The 15,659-nt window shown below is 48.7% G+C and overlaps 2 protein-coding genes across 7 annotated transcripts; both read left to right on the top strand.

Moving 5' to 3' along the window:
• Positions 1–71: 71 nt before the first annotated feature.
• Positions 72–2,622, top strand: LOC130141747 (TLC domain-containing protein 5-like). The gene is made up of 3 exons (XM_056322911.1): positions 72–130; positions 425–699; positions 1,350–2,622. The coding sequence occupies exons 2-3, from the start codon at positions 504–506 to the stop codon at positions 1,838–1,840; spliced, it is 687 nt and encodes a 228-aa protein (XP_056178886.1). The 5' UTR covers positions 72–130; positions 425–503; the 3' UTR covers positions 1,841–2,622.
• Positions 2,312–12,845, top strand: LOC130141746 (TLC domain-containing protein 5-like). 6 transcript variants are annotated; one of them, XM_056322906.1, is made up of 5 exons: positions 2,324–2,450; positions 6,709–6,956; positions 8,340–8,539; positions 8,957–9,506; positions 10,293–12,845. In XM_056322906.1, exons 1-4 carry the CDS (start codon positions 2,439–2,441, stop codon positions 9,493–9,495), a joined length of 999 nt encoding a protein of 332 aa, XP_056178881.1. In that variant the 5' UTR covers positions 2,324–2,438; the 3' UTR covers positions 9,496–9,506; positions 10,293–12,845. The 6 variants fall into 6 exon arrangements, with proteins under 6 accessions (XP_056178884.1, XP_056178883.1, XP_056178881.1 ...); XM_056322909.1 differs by lacking the exons at positions 6,709–6,956; positions 10,293–12,845 and adding an exon at positions 3,951–4,251 and having other exon boundaries at positions 2,312–2,450; positions 8,957–10,132; XM_056322905.1 differs by lacking the exon at positions 10,293–12,845 and having other exon boundaries at positions 8,957–10,132.
• The last annotated feature ends 2,814 nt before the right edge of the window (positions 12,846–15,659 follow it).

Raw genomic sequence — 15,659 nt, forward strand, 5'->3', positions numbered from 1 at the left:
GCGCTGCCCCGGCGGGGGGCGGGGAGGGCCGGGCCGGGCCGGGCGGATAAAGGCGGCGGGGTGCGGAGCGGCGCCGCCTCCCGCCCGGGCTGTCCCGCAGAGCCGGAGCGGGCGGCCCGGCCAGCCCGGGGTAAGGAGCGGGGCGGCCCCGGCGCCGCTTCTGCCGTAGTTCCGGGCCGGGCCGGGCCGGGGGAGCCGGGTCCCCCCGAGGGCCAGAGGGGGTCTGGGGCGCTGTGGCTCGGGGGGGGCGGGGTCTTTCTTGTCCCCAGGCGCGCCAGGGTCTTACTAATGGGGGGGGGCGCCGTGCCCGCGGGGAGGGTGCAAGGTGTGTTTGGGGGGACTTTGGTTTGCACGTTGTTTTGGGGGGGGTGGGTGGGTTGGTTGATTGATTTATTTATTTATTTTCCCCTTCCTGGTGGTTCAGCCAGTGGGCTGGGTCGGGTGGGCGCCCCCGGCCGAGGGGGCTGCTGTGCCCGTGAGGCCCTGGTGCTGTGCCCAGCAGGATGGTTTCCGTGGTGCTGGAGGTGGGGGCCAGCCTTGCTGCCTGGCTGCTCCTGTACTGCTGCTGCCGCCGCTGGGGCAAGCGCCGGTCCTGCGAGTGGAGCTGCCGCCTGGTCACCCTGCTGCACGGGGTGATTGTCACCTGCCTCTCCGGTTACGTGGCTCTCCTGGACGGCCCCTGGCCTCTGACCCACGCCGGTATGTTTGGAGTCTCACCCTGACACATGTCCTTGTCATCGCTGCAGGCTCCTGGTTCTGTTACAGGTGGAGCTGGGGGGGGCTGATGGCTTTTGCTGTCTGTTCCCTTATGTGTATGTTCTTGGGGTGTGTCTGGGGCAGGGGTTTAACTCCTATGCTTCTTTCCCAGCCCTTACCACTTCTTAATGTTAATTTTATTTTTTTTTTTAGTTCATGTACATATTGGAAGTTTTCAGGTTGGCAGCATAATTTTATTGCAGCATAGGTGTAGCAATGTGTTGGGAATAGATCAAGTGCTGCTCACATCTTTAAGGGTGTAATAAGGTGTTGCACCTGGCTGTGGGGTTTTGTTTGCTGTTTTCTATCATCACGTCTCAGTTCTGCAGATGGGGGTCAGGCTTTCTAGAAGGGTGGAGAGCGGAAGAGAAACAGAAGCATGGCAGGATGAGATTGCCTCCCTGGGCCTGCTGGGCAGGCTGAAGTGTGAAGGGAGAGCAGGACCAGACATCTAAGCTTCCAGCCTGGCACTTGTCCAGAGGATAAAGCTGGAAACTAAGGAGGAAAGAGATATACTCACAGCCTGTATTGCTCCATATTGTAGAAGAATGTCTCATTTAAGACCCCAGACTAACATGTATCTTTTGTTTCAGGTTCGCCAAATACATCTCTCCAGATCCACGTGCTGTCCCTGACCTTGGGTTACTTTATCTTTGACCTGGGCTGGTGCCTATATTTCCAGACAGAGGGGTACCTCATGCTGTTCCATCACATGCTGAGCATCTGTGGCATGATCATGGTGCTGGGGCTCGGGAAGTCTGCTACAGAAGTCAACGCTGTTGTATTTGTTAGTGAGATCACCAACCCACTGCTCCAGACCCGCTGGTTTCTGCGGGAAATGGGCTGTTACCACACTTTCCTGGGAGAGGTGGTGGATTTCCTCTTTGTGTTCCTCTTCCTGGTGCTGCGGATCGGAGGAGGAGCTTTGATCATGTACGTGATGGTGACATCCCCTGATCCCAACTGGCTCCTCAAGGCTGGAGGCCTGGCCATGTACTTTGTATCTTTGGGGTTCACGCTTGAAATCTGCCGCTTTGTCAGGAGAAAAATGTTGAAAAAAAAAATTGTTCCTGGACAAGCCTGAGGAGTGTGAATGCACCTGTGTGAGATGTAATGGGCACTTGGCAGCTCGTTAACGGGTTGTGGATGACAGTCCCTTGGGCTGCAGTCCTGGCTACTGAAGCTTTTTCCTGTGGAAAGAACTCCTAAAAGCAATGTGGAATTGACTTTCTGGCACTGGCAGCGGTCTGCTACCCCTGGGGGAGATGAATCAGCGCTGGGAACAGGAGAAAACTGACAGAAGAGGGGTTCTAGTGGAAATCTGAGGAACCTGGCATGTCTACTAACTCTGATTCCCTGCCTTCTGCAGCGATGGTAGAGGCTCAGGGAGGTGGCAAAGCCAGGCTTGCATTCAGTATGCAACCGATAACTGCACAGACTGCATGTTCTATAATCCATATTGGAGGCAGAATTATTTTACAGCATAGAGCCAGAAAATCAACCCTGAAAAATACCATCTACCCATCAGGTAGGGGTGTGACCTAGCAAAGATTTACTGAGCCTCACTCTCCCTTAATCCTGGAGTTGGACAACACGCTTGACTGAGTACTTGGATGAAAGCTTCTTAACAAGATTCAAGCACTTCCAGGGGTAGAGCAGATTTGTCCTTTGAGTGTGAAGTGATGGTACTTGAGGTGAGGCAACGTTTTACCTCATTGTTTTTAATGATATATATATTTTTTTTAATACTTGCATTCAAGCAGATACTGATCTTAGAGCAGTGTGACTTCACTGGACTGACTCAGGCCCTTGTAAGCAAGAGTCAAGAATTAGACTTGTGCCAATAAACTCATAAGCAGGTGTTCACCTAGCCTTGGATTGCTTGGGGAAAAAAGACACACCAACAAAATCAGGCATTTTTGTGGGTGGGAGATGATAGAGAAGAACCCAGTTTCTGTTCTGGGGCTGGCTCATTTACAAGCCACTTAACCTGAATGCATGATTAATGAATCTAGTGGGTGACTATATTTTCAGGGGTGACAGTAATGTTTAGGCAGTCTCAAGTGTAGCATTGCTCCATACCAGCAGGTCTTGGAGTATGGACCAGTTCTCTTGTTTTCATTACCTCTCAGAACTGTGTTCTGACATTTCCCCTGGGGTTTTAATGTGAATTTCCCTCTGTTCAAGGCTGCAGTTCAGACTTACTCTCCTGTACAAACCTTGCTTACAGCTGAGAAACAAATGGCCTTGTGTTGCCCTCAGGTTTAGCAAGGCTGGTTGCCCTTCCTTCCTGCCTCCAAAGGCCTTGTTTAGAGGAGCTGCTTCATGGTGCTAAAGAGCCCCTGAAACAGCTTGTGCGGCTCTGGCTCGAGTGAGGTGTCACCCCTGCTGCTGAGGTGAAGGAGGGGAGCCGCAGGAATGCAGCTGCTGTGCAGATGCAGCTTTACCAGCTCCTCCCTGCCTCTTATCGCACTAACTTTAGCACTGTTCAGGGCAGATAGCTGCCTTGGCTGGGGGTTGGGATAAGGTGCTTGAAGAAATTAAGTAACAGTAAATAACCTAACTTCTGACATGCCCTTTGAATGCAATGCAGCTGTGAATCCAGACAAGTTAGCAGGCTAAGATGTCTAGAAAAACAGGAGCCTTGTGCTCCCAATAAGTTGCCAGCATGGCTCTGGGGGCCTGGCCTCATGAGCTATGAACTCTTGCCAGAGTCACTGTGCGCTGCCAAAAACTCCTATGAATGATGAGACTTCTAATAAAGTTATGTTCTCTTCTTTTTTTAAAAAAAAAAGAAACGATTGCTGGAATGTTCTTTTGTTCCGGATCTTAAGGAGGCAACAGGAGTTAACGCTGAGAAAAACAGGTTTGAGGGTAGCCTAAGCATGCTAAGGCTGGTAGTCACTGACGGTGCTCTGGCTCATGTCCTGCAGTTCAGGAAGCAGTGAGCTGGTGGGGAAACAAGCACAGGCTGAGTCACATGCTCTGGAGCTCAGGCTTTGAGGTGTGAAGGATAGATGAGGGTCAGCAGAAGCTCAGAATTGTGACTAATGAACCCATAACCTGCCACGCCAATGAACAGGATGTTAAATTGAGGTGTCTGCTCTTGGTGGATGCAAGGTCACAGGGTAACTGTTAAGTACTGGTTATGGCCTCCATCCCAGGTTGCCTTTTTTTTTTTTTTTTTCCTGCAGCACCAATGCTTCTCTGTTCCTGCATTTCATCCTAGGAATGACCCATTTGGATAGCTTGGGTTGCAAGGTGGCTTGTCTACACTATCCTTGGAGAAGCAATTAAAAGCTTGAGAACACCTTGGGTGTTATGAGACATCCTAAGCCACTGCTGAGTGGCTGTTTCCAGCTGAAAACTACTACTGCTGGGCCAGGACTCTGCTGTCTGGAGTGGATGTGGGCCTGGGCTTGGTTTCCACCAAGTAAACTCTTCCTGGGACAGTAACCCAGTGACCCAGCTTGTCTGCATGCAAAACAACTAATGGTAGTTACCCTGTGAGATTTGAAGCAAAGTGCATGCCCTTGGGTGGTTGTGCACCACATTTCATCTAAGAATAGTTTTAGTGTTAAACCCTCTAAGGTTATGCTAGAAAAGCATCTGGCTCTACCCTCCATATCTCCTTGGATTTCTTATTTGCTAACATTTCAAAGAATGTAATTTTTAATACAGGTGGCTGATTAATGTCTGTCAAATATCCTTGAAGGCTTTTACAGTTAAAAAAAAGTGAACAGCAGTTGTGCCTTGTCACTGTGGAAGGCTAGTGACTTTTTCTTGTGTATTTCCAGTTCTTACATATTTCCAGTTTATTTTTGGATGAGATGTTTCCCAGTGTTGGCAAGCTAACGTGTTCTGTGTAAGCTCTTGTTAGCGTAGCTACAGAAAGAAGATAAGAAAGAACATACTGCTGAGGGAGGGTGTAGCTACACTAAAATGGGTAGCAGTGTGCAAATAGCTGTTAGCAGAGGTGCCTGTCCTGAGTTGTTCTGCTGAATGCTATTCATCTGCAGGCAAAATGAGCTAGTGCAACTCAGCCTGCCCATTTAAATGGCTGACTGTGCACAAAGCAAACAAGAAAATTAGTGTATAAGCTGCACCTAACTTCTGGTACAATCCATGGGGAGATGATTTAATTTGCCACATTGCATCTCGCTAGATGCAAATTTTGCGCATTGTATGATCAAAAACCCCCACCACTTCTCTGTATTCTACCTCGAGTGGCCTTTGCCTTGTTAGGGCTTCCAAAGCCACCTTCTGCAGCCATCCCTGTGTCCCTGTAGTTCTTCCTGGTTGCTGAGTGTCGGTGCCATGAGTCAACATGAGCCCTGTAGCTTTCTGGCTGGCTGTCCACACTCTTCTTTAACCTAAGCTGAACAGCAGAACAGCTCCATCTCTGTTGTTACCGAGGCTTTTGGAGAGGGCCTGGTGCAGCCAAGGCGGAGGAAAGCAAGATGAGACCTAGGATTTGTCAGAGAAGCAAAGGGACTGTTAACGCTAGCGAGGATGCTGAAATAGCTAAAGGACTGGCATTTTGTAGCAATAGGAGCCTGTGCCTGGCCTGAACGGGAAAAGTAAGATAGATACCCAGCTGAAAACAGGCTTATTACAAGTGCGGTAAGAAGCAGGACAAGCCGTTCCCACCCTCTGTGTTTCAAAAGGTAAAACCTGACAGGATGAAGGAGAAAAAAACCAAAAAAACCCACCAAACCACCTGTTTCTGGGTGGGAGAGATCGCAGCTTAGGAAGGCGGCGGGACGGCACCTCGGGTGTCCCGCATCAGCCCTGGGCTCTGCTGCTCTCTGCATGAGGTGAAGGTGGGGGAGAGCGGAGCCGTGGGCTGCCGGAGCGGGCTTGTGGCGAGGGGCGGCCCGGGCCTGGGGGCCGCGGCGGGGGCCGGGCCGTGACCGGGGCGCGTTCCCTCGGGGACACGCGTGGGGCGAAGCTCCTCAGCCCAGGGGCGGCCTCTGGGGGGCCGGCGGGAGGCCGCGCCCGGCGGCCACGGGACCCCTCCCGCCGCGGGCTGAGGCGGCCGCCGGGCCCCCCTCCCCCCGCTCCCGCCGCCCTTGCCGTCCCTCCTCCCCGCCAGCAGGTGCCCCTCGGCCGCCGCCGCTTCCTCTTCCCAGCGGCGGAGGCCGGGCGCCGGGCCGGCCTCAGCGACCGCGGCCCTGCAGGTGGGTGCGCGGGGCCGGGTCGGTCGCGGGAAGCGCTGCGGGGGCGGCCGGACCGAGGGGAGGCCCCCAGGGCCCCGCAGCTGGGCGAGCGGGGCCGAGCGGGCTCGGCCGGCGCGGTTCGCGGCTGGCGGCGCGGCGTTGGGCCGCTCCGGGTTCCTCCATTTTCTCTCTCAAAAAAAAAAACAAAAACAAAACCGGCGCGTTGCTGGACGTGCCCATCTAATTCTTGAGCTCTGGAGGTGCCCATCTAATTTTTAAGCTCTATTCGGGGAGAGCGGGGCTGTTTCGGACTCGGTTTTAAGCACATACAGTTACTGTAGAGCCTGCTGTCATTCCCGACCCTGCTACTGGTTGTACGAGCAATAGTACAGTTACTGCTGGGTTTTATTGCCCTGCTGACAGGCATCGTTCACAGGTGCAATATATAGTGTATATGCACATGATAGATGTTGAGCTTTGTGCAGCTGGAGGATGGACCCCTTCTTTCTTTCCAGGGGATGAGAAATGTCTTCTTCACGTGTAGGTGTGGAAAATACCTTAAAACGTTTTAAAGGTCATTCCTCTTCCTTCTGCCAGCCTTCTCCAGCTGGTCAATCCCTTTTGTCACATCAGAATTCCTCCTGCCTTACCTGCCCTGGCTCTTGAATGCAGTGCAGACCTCACGTACCAGGGATGTCAAAGGAAACACCTGGGCAGAGCAGTTAATCACATCCTTGTTTCATCTCCCCATGTTCCCAAAGCCCATTATAACGTAATGGTTTTGTTTACCCAGCCTCCTGAAGCCATCCCTGGTAATTCTTGCAACAGGCCGGGCAGGAAGGTTGGGCACCGCAGCTCTGACGCCTCGTCACGTGCAGCCCCGGTGCTCCCGGCGCGGCTCGGCGGGTGCCAGCAGGACCAGGGCTGCTTTGCTATTGTGCAACTGGAAACTCGCGTATCCCAGAGCGTGGCTTGGCTTTTTTTGGTGCTCTTCCCTGAATGCTCGGGAGCAATGAGACACATCTTATCTTTCATGGAAAGGTATTACAAATGTGAACGAGATGTAGATGTTAGAGTGTTATGTATCTGGGGGGCTTTTAGCAACCAGACCAGTGTCCTCCACCGATGTTTGTGCACTGTAATCTTCTGGCATGTCTTTTGCTTGTTTGAGAGATTCTGTGTTGCACAGTGAGTGAGGGAAGGTGTATGAAAGAAATACTGCTGAAAAAAGTCTTTTATGGGTATAGATTCTAATCTTCTCGCATCAAAAAGATTTGGAGGTCTTGGGGCCAGAAAAGATGAAGTGGAGCCCGCGGTTAGGAGAACTAAGTGGTTTGCACCTTGTCTTAAGCCTCTCAAACTGCAGAGGAGGGAGTGCCCAGTGCCTTGCCCAGGGGAGGTGCGGAGCAGGCGAGGGGCGCCCAGGGTGTGTAGCCAAGGGTAGGAAAGGGACTGGCTGTGGGTGCTTGGCTGTTCCCCAAGGTGGTGGGCCACTTGATTTGATCACCATTTGCTGGGGGTTGCTTTGTTCTAATCTGTGTTTTGTCCTCACATGCTCATGAAGCAGTTTGAACTATATATCATTCCACTGGAAGTCTTCCTGGGGAGGATGAGGGCAATTTTACGGTGTTTTTCCCCCGAATTATCTTGCAAATGTGTTAGTGCTAGAAGGTTAAAATTCAGTAGCAGGAGGAGATGGTAATGCCTTTATGTTTCTCTTGACTTATTTGCAGTTGGTGTCACTGCAACGGGAAGATTGATTAGCAGTGGACCTAGCAAGAGACTGTGTGTTTTGGATTTTCATCTTTTTTTTGTTTCAGGAGAGGAGGAACCAAGCTAGCAAACAGCGTGACAGGATGAGTAGGTCAGGTGGGGCAACATAAGCAGACCAGTCAAATGCAGATATATGGGCAGGGAACTAAAACTAAAGGGCAGGCGTAGCTCTGGATCAAAGTGTTATTGCTGGATGTGGTGCTCCTCAGCCTGTCCCACAGGCAGTGCAGATGAGCACTAACATATCCCAGCAGATCCTGCATTGCAGACTGGTTGGGGAAGTCCTCTGAGGTGCTTTACCAAGTTGTAGTATGTTTTCTGTTCAACCAGGCTAGGAACTCGCTGCCTCACAAGGTCATTGCTTTCTGTGTGTCTTCCCGCAGCTGAGGTGACACTGGTGGGGGTCTGTCTGCTGGTGGCCACATGGGGAATCTGCCCTAATTCTCAAGGATACGCTTCTTTGATGTAGGCCTTTCCCCAGAGGAACCACGCTTCCTCTGCAGAAAAAAATTGTTAGGAGGAAGCAACACCATCAGGAAACAGCACTGTACACTCTGGGATGGTTACGGATGACATGCTGTGCTGGGGTTGTGCTAACACTGCCGAAGGACAGACTTTCTGATCCGTTTTGTCTTTCTGTTCTTGTGACAGGATGCTGTTCCCCCTGCCTGTGCGAGTAGCCTGCAGTCTGCTTGCCTGGCTGGCTCTCTACACTTGGTTCTGCCATCGTTACAAGCACCGGAATTACGAATGGAGCTGCAGGCTGGTCACGCTAACCCACGGCATCCTTGCTACCTGTCTCTCTGCATACATTGGCTTTATTGATGGTCCCTGGCCTTTGAGTCATCCAGGTAAGTAATGAAGTTGTGGTCCCAAGTCCCCCAGTGAGTGACGGCATAAAGTGGGGTTCTCCTACCGCTTTGGTATCCAGGCCACTTGAGGAATGATGATTGTAATGATATCAGAGCTGCTCTGTGATGGAAAGTACTAGAGGAAAGGAGAGACTGGTACTGTATTTTGCTAGTGTGTGGCCCTCCCCAGCTGCAGTCTGGCAGAGTGTGTGATCATACTGTGTGGCCATTACGTGTGCGCAGCTGTTAGACTAACAACTATAGTATTGTGACTTGCCTGACTTTTCCAGTGGAGCTGTGATCAGTACAAGCTAATACCAGTCTGCCAGTGCTGAAGGTGAATACCCCTTTCTTATCTTGGAACCTGCCTGCTTGTTGCCTCCATGCTTTAAAGCTCTCTCTGGTGTTATGTTTCAGGATCACCAAACACAACTCTTCAGGTACATGTGCTGTGCCTTAGCTTGGGCTACTTCCTCTTCGACCTTTGTTGGTGTGTGTACTTCCAGGCAGAGGGTGCCCTGATGCTGGCCCACCATCTGGTGAGCATCCTGGGCATCACAGCATCATTGGCACTCGGGGAGTCAGCTGCGGAGGTCAACGCCGTCATCTTTGGTAGTGAGATCACCAACCCACTGCTGCAGGCTCGCTGGTTCCTGAAGGAGATGGGGTGTTACCACAGTTTCACAGGTGATGTGGTGGATTTCTTCTTCGTGGTCCTCTTCACTGGGGTGCGGATTGGAGTGGGGGCCTGGCTGATGTACTGCGAGCTTGCTTCTCCCAAACCCAGATGGTACATTAAGCTGGGTGGTGTCATCATGTACGCTGTCTCCTGGGTTTTCATGGTCAGCATCTGCCGCTTTGCTAGGAGGAAGAGCATGAAGAAGTACCACGCTTGGAGGAGTCGGAGGACTGATGAGTTGTACTTGAAAACTAATGGACATCTCAAAAAACACTGACTGGATGCTAGGTAAAGACTTCCTTGAGTTCACAATCTGGCAAGAAGGGGATCGTGCCTGAAATGCCACTGTTGGGAGAGGAGCCAACACACGTTAGCAATTCTGGAGCCAAATTTATCCCTGGCATGACTCCATTGAAATCCATGGAGCTATGCCATGGATTCACTGGATCTGCAGTGTTTGGCCTGGCAGAGACTGGCTGAGTGTGTACATAAGCATACGTTAAATGATAGGAGTGAAAGAAGGGCTAATTTTACAGACTGAACGTAACCAGTCCAGCAGTGCAGGTGTAAATAGTAATGTTAGTAGCTAACTCCTTCAGCACTGGTATAATCTTGGAAGAGAGAAGAAAATAACACTAGATCTTCATGTTTGGTGTCCTGTACAGTCTAGATAGTTAGAGTGACTCTTCATACTGTTAGGAAGAAGCATGTTCTAGTGTTTCGTCAGAGCTAGGATTCCTGGCTTTTCCACCAACTCGTTATGTGACCTTGGGCAAGTCACATAACGCTAACTCTGTGCCTAATTTCCCCATCTGTGAATTGGGGGTGATGGAGCTGATCCATCTGTGTTATGCACTTTCAGATTTTTACTTGAGAGGTGCTATATAAATGCAAAATGATGGTTGTTAACTGCACTTTGTTCATTATCCCTATGTTTCCTTTGGGAGAAACAATTTTGGTGGTTGAGCTAGAGTGTGACTCTAGAAAGAACAGTATTTTAGGTAGGTCGTTTCCTACCCTTTCTAATTCCTTTTAATAACTTATTTAACAACATATTAATAACTTATTTTTCAGTAGTGTCCAGAAGCTCTAATCAGCACTGGCGCCTTGCAGGACTAGGTGCCCTGTGAACACACCCAAAGATACGGTACCTGGATGTGAAACGCTTTTCTGACGTTTTCCCTGTTCTTCATCCCTGACTGTTAAAACTCCACCCGCTCCCCCACCCTGCAAATACTGATTTTAGCTCCTTGAGCGACCACGACTCTGTTATGAGAAGCACCATCAGGACCTACCAGTAAGTGGTTTTCTGGCTGATGAACCAAGCCCCAATTTGTCTGAAGAATGCCAAAATCTGCTCTGCTGTGCTTATTGGCCCAAATGCAGGCAGGGCATGGAGCTAGCCTGAGTCCAAACGACATGCCTTGAGATTGTTAGACAAATACCTTCTCCAAGCTGCAAGAAACTTTTAAAAATAAGAACAGTAAATGCAGAGTGTTTTACTGCAGCAGTCTGCAGTCTCTACTTGGCTGTTTCTGAAATCTAAAGGGAACAGGGGCCAGAACCTGATTTGTAGTGAAGGCTGTGGATTTCTGCTGTCTTTCAAAATGTCATCCTAGATTCAAATCAGTGTATCTGAACGCAGAGTCTGCCACAGTTTTTGGGGATAGTGGGGGCTGTAGGTGGATGTCTGGGAGCTCTATGGAAAAACAACTGAAAAACACTTGAAACCAGCATTGATGTTTTTCCCCAGGACCATAAGGTATCAGTTTCGACAAGAATGTTTCCTCAGGTCCAGATGGGCATTTCTGGTTGAAGGGCGGCCAACATGTTTCTTCAAAACACAGTGGCTAAGGTGGAAGAGCTACCCAGCTTCAAATCTGTTCTCTGCCCTGTTCAAGCCAGAAACCTAAACTTGGCTCTCCATCTGAATTGATGCCTTGACTCCTGGGCTTTGAATTTACTTCTGTCTCCCTGCTTGGATCTGGGCCATTTTATAAAAGGGAGCATTTATAGGGTAAGAGATCTTATTTCACAGCCTAATAATCAAAGAAGCAAGAGGCACAGATTCTGGCCTTTTTTAAGCAAAAAAGTGAACCTGACTGGGGGGGGCGGGGGAAATAAGCGTTAACTTACTTGGTCCCATTTACAGGGAAAAACACTCCCCCATTTGGCAGCTTCTAGTGTTTATTCCACTGCATGTTCTTAAGCACTGTTCCTTTGTTACTGCTGTTACTATTATGATCATTTATTCTGAGCCTCAGCACCAGGCCTCCAGTGCAGCTCAGGTGCCAGGTCTGCTGTGAGCCTTGCCTGTTGCAGCCAAAGACCTGAAGAGCCCAAACCACTTCAGATTAGCAGAGCCAACTGGTGGGTGAGCTGGTCCTGAAAAGGAAACGTCACTCATTTAGCACAGCATAGTGATAAGACTGTTGATCCTTGAAGGGTGACGGGAAGGGCTGGCTGGTTCTTTCCCAGCTCTGCTGCTGCTGCCAGGCATGTCAAAGGAGTCTTTTTGCCTCAGCTTACCCACTTAACAAAGTGGGTACAGTATTACCTACCTCATGGGGTGTTTTCATTTGTTAACACTGAGCCATCTTTTATGGAGGCTTGGTGGTCTGTGTCAAGCTGTGCTGTATAAAGGCAAAATGCTGTTGCTTTGAGTGAAGCATGTCTCACTATGATCCATCATCAGCACTTTCTCACCTGAACATGGCACTTCCCAGCATCTGGCTTGCCTCACAGAAGCAGGAGTCCAAGGTGTTTTGCGGTGGTGCTTATGGGTAGGAGTCAAAAGGAGTAAGCTAGACACCCGCGTAAAGATCAGCTGTGCTGCTTTTGTTTGCGTGGGCTCCCAAGTTGAAGGATGTCTGGTGGGTTTTCCCTAGTAAGGATTGCAGTAAATATGGAGCCAAAAGAATTTCGGCAGCCAGCCTGACCAGAGAGTAAGGGCTTTCAGCAGCAAGTCCTGAAGAAATGTAGGTGAAAACAGCCTGTTCATTTCTCAGCGCAGCTGCTGACTTGCCCACCAAGAAGAGTTTCCTGAGCAGTCCTGTTGATTTGGACTCTGACCTCTGCTGAGGTTTGGTGTGCAGCTTACACATGCGTGGTTACAGCCCTGCTGTGGGAGCTGTACAGCCCATACCTGCCTGAGTGAATAACGATGTCAATTAGTGACTGCAGGTGTCTGTGAAACACCTGGTATGAAGATGTTTTGAAAGATAATGCACTTAATGGCTGGGAGGAAAACTTGGTTGGAAGAAGTAGAACACTGTTCGATGTTGAGGCTTTGGAAGTTAAAGGCGTCAAAAAACAATAGAGCAATTAGGAGTGACTTTATGAGGTAGAGCTAGTAATGATGTCTCAGAGCAAAGCCTTGCAGTCTGTCTAGTGGGCTCCAGCATAGAATCACAGACCCAGAACAAGTATAACTTTCAAGCTGTTGAATACATGGTGGGACCTGTCCTCAGGCTAGTCCATAGTGGCTAGAGCAAATTGTGAAAGGAAACTGCAGAACTAGTGCAAAATAATAACTTGTGTTTGAATTACTGTGTAATAGCAACTAATGTTCCACCAGTGAATGGTGTAGATGCTTTGTAACATGTTTTATAAAATAAAGATTATTTATTATATGAGGAATTTGTTTTCTGTCTTTGGATGCAGTTCTTAAGTCATGTTGTGTATTGCTGGATGAGTCAGCACTGGCCATGTAAATTAACAAAGTGGCAGTCACCGGGTGCTTTTTAGGGACTGATCCAACAACTTCTACAGCTTTCACCATTATTGCTTCTTAGACATGTTAACAGACAAAGCTTTCTTTGTAGAGTCATCGAATGGTTTGTGTTGGAAGGGGCCTTTTATTTGCAAGGTCATCGTGAGGAGTACTTAGGAGTTTGGTGTTTGCTAATAGGTGCTTTCAGGTTGTTGACTGGCTGAACATGGCCCATTTCTTCCATAGTGTTTGTTCCCAGGCCTATCCTCAGGCAACTCGTGGAGCAAAAATGCTTCCTTTGTTTTCTGTGCCCTATATGCTAAAGGAGAAGGTTCTCCTGTGTTTCTGCACCATGGACCATGAGCTCTTCTCATTCATAAACTAAACGTACTAGGAACTGATGGGAAGAGAGTATGTTTCAGCGTCATTTAACGTTGCCTTGTGGGGGGTACTTGCAGCGGTAGAGATGAGCCAAAGTTAGCACTGTGCAAAGGTGGAGATTTAGTCTGGGGTCCCTGTGGTGCTAGTCTGTCTCTCCGTGTGCCTGCTGTAGTGTTACCACTTACGTACTGCGGAGCTGTCTTCATTCAGAGCCGGCATGAAACTCTCCGGCTGTGGAGCTGCTGGGAGCTGTTTATATCGTGTTCCGTTCATGCCCCAAAGCTCCTTGGGCAGGACTGCCTGTGCCACATAACCTGCTGTGGGAGATGTGAGCTGCCGGGAGGATGTTGTGCAGAGCTCAGGTCTGTTTGCACAGGGGCTTCGTGATGCAATAGCTTAGCACCAGGAAAGCCAGCAACACACAGAACGGCTTTGTCAAGTGATTTAGAAAGTTGTGTGCTACTTTTGAAAGCTCTGCTTCAAAGGATGCTCCTAAAATAAGAGGAGAGGGAAACATTTCTTTGAGTGATGCTTTCAGCGATTGCAGTAAGAGACCTCGGCACCAACAAGAATTTCTGTGAAGCAAGTGCTGTGCAGAACAGAAGAAAAGCCCTGCCCTGCGTGGCCTGTGCCAGCCACTCTGAAACTGTGTGTAGCCAGGCCACACCCAGGAAAGACCTGTAGTGTTGTGTTGGTAAAGAATAGCTACTCTGCCTTGCTTACTGTCGCAGCAGTTTGCCAGAGATCCAGCATGGCAAAAGTCTGTCTTCTATAAATAGTTAAGCCAATTTAGTTGTTTGGATGTAACCCTTAAATCTACCTCAAAATCCTCCAGCGCTGGGGAGCAGCTGTGTGGTGTTGATCCCTCTAGAGATGCTGGCTTGTTTACAGGCAGCTTGGCTGCATGATGAAGGGGTCTTAGGGACTGCAATAATTAATGCTGAGAGTTTGTTTAACCTCTGAGGTAGTCCAGAAGCAGAGAAGAAAGTACAGCAGCATTGTGAAGGTTTGTTTTAGAGCTGCAAGCATCTTGCAAGTTTGATGTCTTCAGGAATGACACATCAGAATCTAGCCTTAAGTCAATGAGCAGATGTGCTTTGACTGTAAAGAGTGAAATCTGCTCCCCTACCCTCAAATTAATTCCAGTTTTTATCTTCCTGTTACTTCTTTTTAAAGCCATTTCTTCCCTGCTGCCTGCCTTTTGCTTCTACTGCTGGCCCTGCAGTAGAGCTTTACAAAATCAACCTCCTCTTTCAGTCCTCTGCCCTCTTTTTGGAGCTGAACTCCTTATTTGTATTTGAATAAACTGTAATTTTATTATATTCAAGGCTTTATTCCCTTGCAACAGTAGTCCAAGCACTGATGTAAAAGCATTAACATTTTAAGTCTTTGGAGGCTGCTATTAGACTAATACCAATGCTGTCAGCAAGTCTGTTTCTTGGACAAGGGAAGATGAGAGACAGTTTTAAACTTAATGGAAGTTGTGGGTATGTTCCTGATACTTGCAAACTTTGTATAGCTTGGCTGGAAGTAAAATAACATGTCTGCTGCCATTTCCAAAGAAATAAAATTTCAGACACAGAGAGAATCAGTCAGCATTAGCTTTGTGTTGCATAAGCAATTTCTAGGCAAGGAGCAACTCTTTTTTGGTTATACCAGTATACCAGCACTTTTCTTTTTCCAGGTCGGCTTCAATATGTGCTCTAGTAAATCCTTGTAAGAGAAGGTGTTAGCTTCGCTGGCTTTGTTCTGTTTCCCTCAAGTTCCAGGGGGAGTTTGGGAGCTGATAAGTTGGCAACATACGGAAAAGCTTTTGCAAAGTAAGAACGGTTTACTGGTAGTTCATTTCACATGGGAAGGAGAAAGGTTCAGTTTCTGTGGCTTCTCAAATGTTACAAAGTACAGGTTTTCAGCAATGCTTGTATTAAGTTGCTGTTTGAATTTTATATGGTCTCAGAAGGTTAAGATCTATTCAGTGTAACTGATAATCCTCAAATGTAATAAGAAACAATGTTATTTGCCATTTCTTTAGATTTTATCCTAATAAAAAATTATTTGTTTTGTTTTAAATCCCCCCTCCAATTACAGGACATTGATTCTAGCAGAGAGTAAGAAGGAAGCTCATGACAGACCGTACAGCAGCTTCATCTGTCCTTACAAAGGGTGCTGCTTTAATTATGCTGATATGGAAAGAAAGCTTAGTGCAATAAAAATGCTTACTGTGATGTGGATTATCCAGGTTTAGGAAGTCTAATAGGCAGTCTCAGTAGAAGCTCTGGTAGATTAGGCTATCTGTGTCTCAACAAAGTCAGCAAAGTATTGCATTTGTGTCCAAGTGACTAAAAAGC

This window comes from Falco biarmicus, chromosome 20, assembly GCF_023638135.1.
Source record: "Falco biarmicus isolate bFalBia1 chromosome 20, bFalBia1.pri, whole genome shotgun sequence".
NCBI lineage: Eukaryota > Metazoa > Chordata > Aves > Falconiformes > Falconidae > Falco > Falco biarmicus.